Raw genomic sequence first — 12,994 nt, 5'->3', positions numbered from 1 at the left:
CATAGCAGTTGTATATACCATTTTCCCATTTTAGAAGTTGGATCACTTTAGGTAGAAAATGTAAGGCAAGCTGGAGGCTCGAGAAGAGAGCATTTTGATGTTGTAGGGAGAGGAGTATTTTATAGCTGAAATCATAATAAAAATATAAGGACCATGAGTGCTTTAAAATATTTAAGAAATACAATAGGAGACAGAACTTTCATTAGGCAATGTTGCTGTTGTAGCAGAAACCAAAATGATGATAGCATAAAACAGTGGATAATATTCCTGGGATAAAATCTATGAGGAAAAAAATATCAGATTTAATTAAGATTTTAAGGCCCCTTTTTCATTATTAAGGGTATGTGCCTAATAAGATAATTAATGCCAACCTCAAAAAAGTGATGCAACTGAATTACCATGAGCCAAGAAAACTGGAAGCAAAGAGATAGGATAATTGTTGACTTTCAATTGACTTATTTATCCAAAATTAATTTATTGCACACCTATTATGTGCAAAGCACCATGCTCTGTGGGGGAATGTGAAATTGCACAGTATTAATAACCTACTACTCTTCTCTTCTTCATAGAAGAGTGTTATCTTTGTCTGGGTCCTGCCGAAATGAGCAGCTCACTTATAAGTGATTACTGTGGAAAGGAATTTCAAGAAAGAGTGGTGGGAGATTGGAACAAGTTAAACAGGGAAGGAGGGAATGCCAGTCCAAGAATGTGTTACTGAGCTGGTCCCTGCTGTGGGTCACTGGGCTCCATCCTACTGGGGATCCTCTGAGAAGCCAGGTGGAACATATCTCAGAATTGTTTGCCCTGCACACAGCTGGTGGTCATAGCACCAGCTAAAACAAAAAGGTAATGAGACAATGTAAGGCAAGACACAAAAGGTGAGTGAAACATACTTTGCGAATTTATCTCATGAAGATAGAACAGTTATTTATGAAGCCCTTATTAAGAGCAGTCATTATGTTAGCCTCTGGGGAAGAGAAAAAGAGAAGCAAAGAAAGATGAACAAAACATGATCCCTGCCCTTTAGGAACTCAGTCTAGGTGAGGTGGCAAGTCTGTGAGCAAGGTCAGGAGAGAGGAGTTTGAAATGCAAAGGGGTCTCAAGGGAGGAAGAAGTAATGGTTAAAGGGTCAAAGAAGTTATCACAGAGGTAACCCTGGAACTAGGTTCTTAAGGAGAAGAAAAATTATTTCATACAGAGGCTGGAAAATTGGGAGGAAGTGGAAGAGGGTGATGCCAAGTAGAAGAAACAAGGATTGCAGCCCAGCGGGGTAAAGGGTAGAGTGTGTTCAGAGTATTGTGATCTACTTAGAGGACCGTGAGGAATTATACCAATATACGAAGACTGTACCCCAGCACACAGAACAGTGCAATGAGCATAGAAGTGCTCAATAAGTATGAATAGGTAATCAAGTATTATTTGTTTAATGAGTGAATTTTCTGATCTGTACCTTTAGAGCTGTGCTTTAAATGGAGCATATTGTTGGTGTGGTTGTTACTGTTTCAAATGTATAGGACTTTGAGGCACACCAGACTTTATTCCAACAACTTGGATATTTCTTCTTGGACCAAGGTAGGGGCTTCCGTTGGTATGTCTTGTATAAGTACTAATGTATCTTAAAAGCTACCATTTAATGAACACTTAAATTAGCACTGTATTCAGCACTTTACCTAGTTGGCTCATTTACCTATCACAACAACACTATGAGGAAGATACTTTTATCCCCTTTGTTCAGCTGGAGAAAACTGAGGCACAGAGGGGCTAAGCTAGTACATGGTGTGCTTGATTGTTATAAATATAGTCTCCATCCATAACTAACAAATTCAAGTAGAAGTCACAGACAAGAGGGATTCTTTAACAGTTCTCTTGGAGGGTGTGTGTGTGTGTGTGTGTGTGTGTGTGTGTGTGTATTTAACTCTGTATGTTTATGGTATGATGTCTTCAGAGACATCAAAGAATACAATTTTCTTCTTTTCTCTAAACTAGAACCGACCTTCCTTTGCAACGGTAGTCAATGTTTCCAAATCCTGAATTATTGATTGATGATATTACCTTCCCTATAGTGCTCCTTTCTTTTTCTTGAGCTTTATAATAAAACCTCATTAAACTGCAGAAGTTAAAATAGTTCTCTATAATAAATATTTTGACAGTGCCAATCACTTGATTAAATCCTGTGAGTGATACAAAAGTAAATTAAATATCACCATTGTTTTCAAGAAACTTAGACTCTATTGAAGGAGATGAACACCAGAGTGATAAAGTATAAGTAAAAGTAAATGGCTATGGGACAAAAGAGGAACTGGCAGATGAATTCCAACTAGAGTTAGGTGGTAATTCAGTAATTCAATAATACCACATAGGAGTAGAAGCATAGAGATTCAGCATACTTGAGTTCTAGTCTTATTTTTGCCTCTGACTGAAGCACATCATTCAATCTCTACCAGCCTCATCTCCTCATCTACAAAGTGAAGGTTTGCACTAAATGATCCCCAGTATCCCTTAGAGTTCTGACAGGTTCTACCTTTGTGAGCAGGTTGCATTTGAGATGAGCATTGAAAGATGGGTACTATTCCAACATGTAGCGATGCAGAAGCCCATCCCAGATGAAGGCAGAGTGTGAGCAAATCTGCAAATACAGCAAAGGCCTGGGCGTGCCCTGAGAATGGAGAGCCTTCCTGCCTAGTGTGCCTGCTGTGTCCGAGAGCAGCCAGCAATAGGACTGGAAAGGTAACTTTGGGAAAGTTTAAAGAGGGTTTTGAATTCCATACAAAGGCATCTGGATTTTATTAAGGTGTTTTAAATAGCCAGAATATAATGGCAATGATTAGAGAATCATTGAGAATAACTGAGAAGGAATCTGGAGCATAACAAGTGGAACAATTTAAGTAAATCAGAACTACAGAGCCAGGTAATCACTGGTCTTTATTGCATTTGAAAAGCTAAGAAAAAAATTGGAAGGTAAATGGAATATTCCAAAAAATGGAAAAAAATAATCTAAACCTATGAAATTCTTTATCCTTAATGCTGAAAGAACAATGTTACAGAATAACAGAAAAGAAGCTGGTTTGGGGTAACCTTCCTAACGCAAAAGATAAAAAGAATAAAATTTAGTAAACAAGATAATTTGATCATTAAAGCTTCAAGTGTAAACACTTATATAAAAACTTAAATAATTTCACACCCACATAGCCACACATATATAATCTTACAAACTCCTTCAACTTGCAAAAATGTTTACCAGTTTGCAATTTCACCCATTTTTACCACACTAGCAATGTCAGTGATGATACAGCTAATGGCAGTGACTATTAGTGACCTTAAGAACACAGCTGGGTTTCTATTTTTATTTCTGTAAAACCTTCTTTCTTCAGCTAGATGATGCCTTAAAGGGCCAAACTAAAATCTATATAGTCAAGGCAATTTGTATTGTATGTTTGTGTATATATTTCACACAACAAAGGCAGCTTTTAAAACACATATACACACTCCCACACACATACACACAAAATATGTAATGACACTTACAAAGAACCCATTTGCAAACCAACCTGGAATGAAAAACTGGACTTTGCCAGAGTTCAAAGAACCATTTCGGGTTATACAAAATTACCTCTGTTGCCAACACACTTCAAAACAGCGCTACTATAGATTCACGTACATCACTTCTGACTCGCAAAAAATAAAAATATCTAACACATTTAGAAGATACTGATGAATAATACAGACCGAAATTTTTTTTCAATGATTATGAAGGACAGAAAAAAAGGCAGCAGAATTTCTTTCCGTTTGGGTGATTGCTTACTTATTCTCTTTCACTCAAATTAGAGGTAATAGTCTTGGAGAGTTTCATCTGGTTATTTGCAGAAAAAAAGTATTTATCTACAAATAGGAAGATTTCGGAATATAGGTAATAACACAGACAAACATATGTTTAAAATTCCTAATGTAGTTTATGCTGAGTAAATAGGATTGTATACCATGAACTTTGGCAAAATGGCTATTTAGCAAGTAGAAAAGGATTCAAGGATGGTGGTTTGCCAGAGAAATACCTTAGTAGTTACTAAGAACAAGCTGGCAGGGAAATTCCATGAGTCAGAAAGAGAAAGGAATGGTGTGATTTCTCTAGCCATTCTGCTCGTTGTTTATAACACAAAATGGAGACACTTTTTGTGAAAATTATTGTACATTTTTATGCTTGTGAAGGATCAGTTTGTAAAAAATGTCAGAACTTTCTGAAGATCGGCATTCAGTTTTTGACCCAATGAAAAAGTAAAAATCTAAAATGTTAGGATAAGTATCTAAATACAGATTTTCTATAAACTTAGGCTTCTAATTTGCGAAAAGTGCACTAATGTGCACTTGTTAGCCTGATTCCTTCTAAAAAAAATAAAAAAGAAGACTGGCAGGAATTCGAAGCCAGCTATCCAAGTCTTTCCTTAAATACGAGTGGAGCTAGCTGTGGTAGAGGCTCACAAATTAAGCCTTACTCTGAAGGACTGAGAGCTGCTTGAAAAGTGGACTATACTATGTTTATTTCTCTGTATTTCAGGAAACAATGTATGGCACAATAAAGGTGTGTTGAGTAAAAACAACTGAAAATCTGTACATTGGTAGCCCTACCACATGACAGCTATGCTACTCAGGCATTCCTCAATTCCAAGCCTAGGGGAGGAAGAAGATCTTGGAGGGTCAATAGTATAGGAACATGCAGTAATGACACAAACAAAACCCTCCCCCCCGGAAATCACTGTTCCATAGGTGTGGGATGGTTCCTGAGAAGACATGGTTTGTGCTGTGTCTTTAATGCAGTACATCCCATCTTAGGGCATGGACCATTTTATTGCACAAGAAATAGCACAGAAAAGAATAATAAGATGATGTCACCTGTGCTAAGGCTTGCATGATTCATCCAGACGCCATAATCAAAAGTTGTACATGCAGTTGTAAAGCATATCCCATCCTGGTGCTCCTCTCCTCCCCTAATCTCCACCCAGTATTTAGGCAGAATTAAAGGATGCAAAAAATCTGGGTGTGATCTGAGCCTCTGATGTGTTATCCCTGACACCAGCTGATGGTGTTAAGGGGTGGACATTGCTAAAGAGAGGATTAAACTATCTTTCAAGCAAACTCCTCCCACAGTATGTAATGAAACAGAGTTGCACTGTGTTTTGGATTGAATCCATGGTGCATAATTTCTCAGTAGACTAATATACACTCTATTTTGAATCCACGTTAATCACTTTCTTTTATTTGAAATCTAATTTAGGTGTAAATAGTTCACTTCCCATTAAGGTATAAGCTTCCTTAGTAAAATGTAAGTTGAGGACAGGTTTTTCTTATGGAAGCAAAGTTAATGTACCTAAATAACTCTACCTAAGATTGCAACAAGAATCTTAAAAATATGACTCAAAGCTAGTTTAGTTAAAGCTTCAGTCATTTAAGGAAATTGCCTAGGCAAGTAATTGGTATTATACCAAACTAAATATTTCACAGTTACATTTGCTTTTGCCTAAAAATAAAAACTGGAGCAATACAAGGGAAAACTGCCAAGACTGAAAATAATATGCAGCAGCTGTAAGTAATTGGAAGTGATAATCATAATTAGACAAGATGTAAGATATGTATTAAAGCCCAGATTGGATCTTCCTGTTGGCAACGGGGAGAAATCCCAAAGGTCTGGACCCCACACATAGCCCACACACTTCTCCTTCATGCCTGAGAGCCCCTCTGAAACCAAACTTGGCATTGGATCAGCCCTGAAACCACTCCCAAGGCCGTGCACCATACTGTTCCTCTTGGGAAGAGACGGAGGAAAAGAAGAAATGGAAGAGGTCATACTCCTTGCTTTCAAAGAGCCTGCAAACCAGAAGAAACTGGCCAGTTATCTAGCAGTAATTGGCATTAAATTAAGGTCCTCTGAAAGAAGCCAAGGTAATGAAGAGAATAAATATTTTTGTAAGATAAAATGGAGGACAGCTTTGTAAGACCAAAGAAACATTGATTTATCCAAGTATAGATCAAGAATGAAGTAAAATAGGCTTGTTCCATGAAAAACATCTCAAGCTAAAGAGAAAGCTCTATGGGGACAGGAGCCATTTCTATTTGGCTCAGTGACTCAGAGAATGCCTCACACATAGCACACACTAAATTTGCTAAATGAATGAGCAAATGAATAGCGTTTAGGTAACACTTGAGGGAGTGTTTATCTTGTGTTAAATATTGTACTGGGTACTTTAAATGTATCAGCACATTTAATCTTCATGATCACATTTGAGATACTACCAATCCTCATTTGCAGATGAGGATGCTGAACTAAGCACAGCTAAGAAATGTGCCTAGGTTAGTCTATTTAGAAAGAGGTGGAGCTGGACTTTGAACCAAATCTGGATCTACAGTCCATGTATTATGCACATCATATTTTAAAACTAGAGTGCCTTTAGCTTTACTAGGAAAGTGGGAAGAATAACAACCAGCCTTTTCTGTTCTTTGTTTTAAATTCTGATCTGTAAACCACACCAAAGTAGCCTCCCTGACATACCCCCATTTCATTCCTTCTTTCTCTTAAATAAAAATGGCAAACTTGAAAGCATCTAACACATTGCTCAAGGGCTGGGTATTCTCATTCTCTCTCTCTTAGTTTTAAATCTTCACCCTTTTGTTTTCTTCCTCCTTTCCCTTCCCTTTTCTTTCTCCTTTCTTTCTCAGTTTAAATGTCTTCTCCTTTCTTCATTCTTCTCCTCAAAACCAAAGACAATTAAACAGGTAGTAAGAAAGAAACAGAAGTTTCCTCCTTCCACACTTTGCCTTAAGAGTAAGAAATCATAGGAACAACTGTTGAAATGGGGTATTTTATCAAAGTGGTCATGGATTACACAAATCATATTTAGGAATATTTTCCCACATTCAATTCAAAATACATCTGTTAAACACATTTGATATAAGATACAAATGCACATATGACAAGGAGGAATGTTCCATAATTTCAACATGCTTATAGCCCAGTGGAAGAGAAAGATATAAATATCTTTCTATGTATATATTATACATATATATAATTTATTATAAGTAAAAAAGGATATATTTATGAAATCAGGTATAAGCAGGAGACTAACAATTCTTATTAGAGAAATTGGGGGGGGCCTCATGGAGGAGGTGGTATTTTAGATCTTTAAGGAGGAATAGGACTTTGATAGGTGGAGAAGGAGAATAGGAAGTAACGCCTTTTAGGCTTAAGGATATAGCATGTGCAAATGACAGGGAATAATGAAAACACTCTATGTGTTTAGAAAATGGCTCATGTGACTGGAGCTAACAGTGTGTATGAGTCTGGATAAGTTGACTAGAAAGAGATAATAGATGTCCCTGAATGCTGAGCCACACAACTTTGGCTTCGCTCCACAGGCAATGGAAACCCCTGAAGGTTGGGGCTAATGTAGGCTTCTACTCTTGCCTACACTAGTACAATCTACTGTCCACAGAGTAGTCAAGAGCATATTTTAAAATGTCAGCTAGCCTCCTCTGCATGAAACTGTCTTGTGGCTTCTCATATCACTCAGAAGGAAACCAAACCCTCACTATAGCCCAACTACACCTGTGATCACATGCCCTTTCCCTTCTAATACTACTTAGAATGAGTAGCAGTATGATATTCATAGGCAACTAAAAACATGGCAGGGAACATACAACAGATCTGACCATTCCAGAGACATAGCTGGATGTCTCCAAATTCAGGACCATATGTGGGGGCCCAGGTTCCTCTACACTCCCTGTCTTTTGCTGCAAGAGGATGATGCTACAAAGTTTGATGCATGCTCTTCCCCTATAATCTGCCTCATGATCTTTCTTCCTGGTCCTGCTGAAATGCTGAAGGAAGGTATTCTGACTCTGTACAGGTCTTAGAAGGTAAGAATGAGTCTAAAAGTAGAGAGAGAAGAAAGAATAAAATATGGGTCATGAAAGTATTCTTCTGAAAAAAGAAGTCAAGATATTGTGTCCCCTTATGTGTTTATGGTGATAATATTGGAAATGGATGTGAACTTTATCATCATTCAACAAACACTTAATTGAACACTTACTAAGTACTAGACTCTGTGTTCTGTACCAGTGATAAAATATACATATAATAAATCTTGGCTTGAAGACATTCTTGGTCTAATGGGGAAAGATAGATATGTAAATATGATATTAAATATAATGCCAAATTAATTTGTCATATGGTTTTTTAAAGACATTTCACTTTTTAAAGATGATATTTGAATTGAGTCTTAAAGCTAATTTCTAATAGCTAACAGTTATTTTCTTTAATTTCTTAACATTTTCTATAATTTCTTAAATATCTGATTGGGATTTAACATGCCAAGCAAATCTAAGTGGCCCAAATAGTACTAAGACCCCTAACTTTAGTACCATTAGCCTTGTATTCTAAATCACTCAGTTTACAAGTCCCCCCCAAAACACATAATAAATATCAGTCAGTGAGATAAACATTACATAATAATAAGATACCTAAGTCAGTGGGCTACTATGCTGTAGTTTTTTAAAGTGAGATATATATATGTACTAACATGTGTATATCACTGCATTTTGTAAAAAATAATTGTTACTGTGTCTGCTGCCTGGACTACTTACCTGCCATGAGTCCTTGGGGAGCCCTCCCGTGTTCATTCATTATCCTTATAGTAATTATATAAATCCTAATGTTCAATATTTGCCTTTTTATTTATATCTCCAACTAGAATGAAACTTTCCTGAGAGGAGATGATTGAGTTTTATTTATCTTTGCTTGTGTTCAATTCCCAGGACCAAAAAATGATGCTCGATGTATACTTAAAGATGATACATGATATATGACTTGGCATTAGATATCTGACCTCACATTCCCTTAACTAACTTTGCTCTTTATTTTGGGGCCTACTAATTGTCAATAGCTACTTTACAGTACATTTTCTATAATATTCAATAATTGCAAGTAACAATGCTGCAACAGGCTCCTACTTTATTTTAGGACTAATGGAAGTATTGCATTCACAAACAACTAAAAAATACATCCATTTGAGACATCCATGGAAAAAAATATATACTGTTAATTACAAAGTAATATTTAATTTTTAAATATGATATATATTTGTTATGTCTAAAACAATAGGAGGCTGAGTAGAAGATAAAGGAACATTGGAGAAAAAGATGGCATTTAAGGTATATGATAAAAAGGAATATATATGGAGATATATGAAATTGAGTAACAAAAGGATCATACCCACCTTATTATATATTGTATTTCCGGTACTTAGTACAGTCCCTGGTACCTAGCTTAATAAATATTTGCTGAATGAATGAAAGAAAGCATATGGTAGATTCTCTAGCTTATAGACAAGTGGTTTGCTTCAGAAGAGATTCTGTTTTGTAGGAGAGACATACTCCTTTTAACTCTGACCTATTTATTTAATTGAATTGTTCATTCAACAGATATTTCTTGAATAGCCACTATGTACCAGAACTTGCCAGGCATTGTGTCTGGAAACACTAAGATAAATAAAACATGACCTAGGAGAGTTTACAGTCTGGTGAGAGAAATAGATACACAAATATTTGCAATGCAGTATGATAGTTGTATAAAAAGGAATATATATTGTGAGCTAATGACACAATAGGGTAATCTGCTCAGCTTGTTGGAGAAAGAGAGGGGATTCAGGAAAGATTGCCCCAAAAATGCATTTTAAAGGATGAGTAAGGCGTTTTGAGAGTCTTTTATACTCTACCCACTTAATGTACTATTTAATTTGTCATGATATAAAAATGTTATCTTTTCTTTGTGTGCTTGGCTTTTAAGATCTATTTCTTATTTATGAAATCATTTTATGTGCTTTGCTTATTATTAGTCCTGTATTATTATACCAGTTTTATTGCACTCAAGATTCTTAAAAATACAGCAAAAATAACTCTGAAATAGCTGTCACTGAGAAGGTAACAGACCAATTAAATATTTGTTTATATTAAAAATAAAACATCGTTCTAAGTCCTGAACAAGAGAAAATAATTTAAGGAGTTTTGTGGTTTTAAATTAGACTTCTTACCTATCAAAACTTGAAAAGTTATCTGTTCAACAATAGACTTATTTTCTTCATCATCTTCTCCTTGTTTAAAACTCATTTGTGATGCAAATAAAAACATCAAATAGTTGATTTTACTCCATGTTTACTAAAGAGTAGTAGTCTCAGCCCTTGAATCTCACTCACATAGAATCAACAATTGTACTGTCAAGAAAACTCCCCACTGGCAGGGGCCAATGCATCTTTCATCTCCTTTAATTTCTTAGAGTTCTAAACAACACAATTTATTCTTCTTGTAATGTGAAAATATAGTCATTGGTGAAAGTTCCATTAAAAACTAACTGTTGGTAATTCAAACTCAGTGTGACTAAAACAGCTTCTGGATTTATGAGTTTGGGGGTGAAACAGTATTTTTTAAATTGCATTATTCATTTCCTAGTAGGAAACAGCGCTTGAAATCCAGGTTTCATTAAGAAGAGGTAGTTAAAAGTATGTTGGTGGAGTTTTTTATTATTACTATTCTTATTCTTATGGTAAATGAAAATCAGTCTCAAGCAAAGCTGAGCATGCCTGTGACAGTTTCTGTAACACAATATAATTCACGTTCAAAGAGGCAACTGTCCTCTGTGAATCGAAGTGGAATCCATTCAGTGGACTCCCACAGTATCCCAAGCTTGGTGAATCTCTAGGTGAAACCTCTCAGTGAAAATTCAACGTGACTGTTAGCCAAGTACCCACAGGAGCTTCTCTATGTATAAAACTGTGATCTTTCCAATGTATGAATGTAATCATACAATTCAACAGCTCCAAATTCTTCAAAATCTCCTTCAGTCTAAAAAGCTAAACTTTTTTCCATTACAGTCAAGGTCATTCTATCTGCCTACAGTTCCATTTCAATTCTCTCCACTCCAGGCCTCAAACTTCACAGTCCAGCAAGACTAACCTACTTATAGATCCTAGAATACATGCCGTGCTCTCTCCTTTCCTCATGCCTTTGAATATAGTGTTTTCCCTACCCAAATGATGGTCTCCTTTGGCAAAACTCTCTGTTAAATCATCCTTCCCTTGCCCAGGCAGATTTAAATACAGTTTTCTGTGTCACTGCAGTTTGCACATGCAATTCTAATGTTCCTAGGATTGGAAAAGATATTAGAAGAGAAAATCTCTTTGTTTTTCCAGCATTTTGTATAGTATTTGGCCAATAAAAAAGATCCAAAAAGATATGCATGTATATATGTATGATATCACTTAGATGTGGAATCTAAAAAAAGTAGAACTTGTAAAAACAGAGAGTAGAATAGTGGTTACCAGAGGCTGGGAGCTGGGAAAACTGGGGAGATTGTTGTTTAAGTGTACAAACACAATCAGTAGATAAATAAGTTCTGGAAAGCTAATGCACAGCATAGTGATTATAGACAACATTACTGTATTATAACCTTCAAAGTTGCTAAGAGACTAGATCTTAATTGTTCCCACCACAGAAAAGAAATGATAATTATGTGACATGATAGAGGTATTAGCTACCGTTATGGTAGTAATCACATTGCAATATATAAATGTATCAAATCAACACTGTTGTACACCTTAGACTAAAACAATGTTATAAGTCAATTATATCTCAATAAAAATATAAAATATATACTAAATGAATATTGTCCACTAATGCAAATATTTACAATGAATGTAAGAGGAATAATAATGTTAGCTGATATTTGTTGAATACTTAGTGTGCGTCCAGCCCAGTGCAATGTGCTACATGTGCTTCATCTCCAATTCTCACTGCAGCCTTGCCAGGTGGATTATATTATTTCTATTTTGCCCTTGAGAAAAGTGAAGCTCAGAGAGGTTAGTCGAATAGGCCACATGTTGTCATACAGCAGAACCAGATGTGAACCTAAGTCTGTCTGACCCCAATGCCAGTGTTCTCTCCAGTACACCCAGCTGCCTTTTGATTATTGTTAAGATCTTGAAAGACACAAATTAGATTTTGATTTATTCTTTTCCATTTCTTTCCAGCTCCAAGTACAGCCCAGTATGGAATTACCGGGAGCGCTGACGTTCTTTTCTCCTGCTGGTACCTTGTGTTGACACTGTCCTCTTTCACCAGCATATTCTACCTGAAGAATGCCATTCTACAATAAATTTAAAGACCCATAAAAGGCTTTTAAGGATTCTCTGAAAGTGCTGATGGCTGGATCCAATCTGGTACAGTTTGTTAAAAGCAGCGTGGGATATAATCAGCAGTGCTTACATGGGGATGATCGCCTTCTGTAGAATTGCTCATTATGTAAATACTTTAATTCTACTCTTTTTTTGATTAGCTACATTACCTTGTGAAGCAGTACACATTGTCCTTTTTTTAAGACGTGAAAGCTCTGAAATTACTTTTAGAGGATATTAATTGTGATTTCATGTTTGTAATCTACAACTTTTCAAAAGCATTCAGTCATGGTCTGCTAGGTTGCAGGCTGTAGTTTACAAAAAACGAATATTGCAGTGAATATGTGATTCTTTAAGGCTGCAATACAAGCATTCATTTCCCTGTTTCAATAAGAGTCAATCCACATTTACAAAGATGCATTTTTTTCTTTTTTGATAAAAAAGCAAATAATACTGCCTTCAGATCATTTCTTCAAAATATAACATATCTAGATTTTTCTGCTCGCATGATATTCAGGTTTCAGGAATGAGCCTTGTAATATAACTGGCTGTGCAGCTCTGCTTCTCTTTCCTGTAAGTTCAGCATGGGTGTGCCTTCATGAAATAATAATTTTCTCTTCATCTCCAACTAATAAAAGTGTTTTTGCCAAATTCTACAATTTGAAAGCAAAAGTAAACCACAATGATAAAGTTAAACTATATCCTGTCTCTAAAGAACAAAGGAGTTATCAAGCTGTAAAAATCTCTTCCCTCATTACCAGTAGCATTTTGAGAATTTTGCCCCA

The 12,994-nt window shown here is 36.0% G+C and overlaps 1 protein-coding gene across 1 annotated transcript in view; it reads left to right on the top strand.

Annotated features, from left to right (window-relative positions):
• NEGR1 (neuronal growth regulator 1) overlaps window positions 1-12,660 on the top strand; it is a 901,553-nt gene extending 888,893 nt beyond the window's left edge. The window contains exon 7 of the mRNA XM_036834093.1: window positions 12,066-12,660. Within this exon, the coding sequence (XP_036689988.1) occupies window positions 12,066-12,190 (125 nt within the window). The 3' untranslated portion in view covers window positions 12,191-12,660. The remainder of the gene's footprint in view (window positions 1-12,065) is intronic.
• The last annotated feature ends 334 nt before the right edge of the window (window positions 12,661-12,994 follow it).

The sequence above is a fragment of the Balaenoptera musculus genome, chromosome 1, assembly GCF_009873245.2.
Source record: "Balaenoptera musculus isolate JJ_BM4_2016_0621 chromosome 1, mBalMus1.pri.v3, whole genome shotgun sequence".
Classification (NCBI taxonomy): Eukaryota; Metazoa; Chordata; class Mammalia; order Artiodactyla; family Balaenopteridae; genus Balaenoptera; species Balaenoptera musculus.
This window is presented reverse-complemented; position numbering and strand designations above follow the sequence as displayed.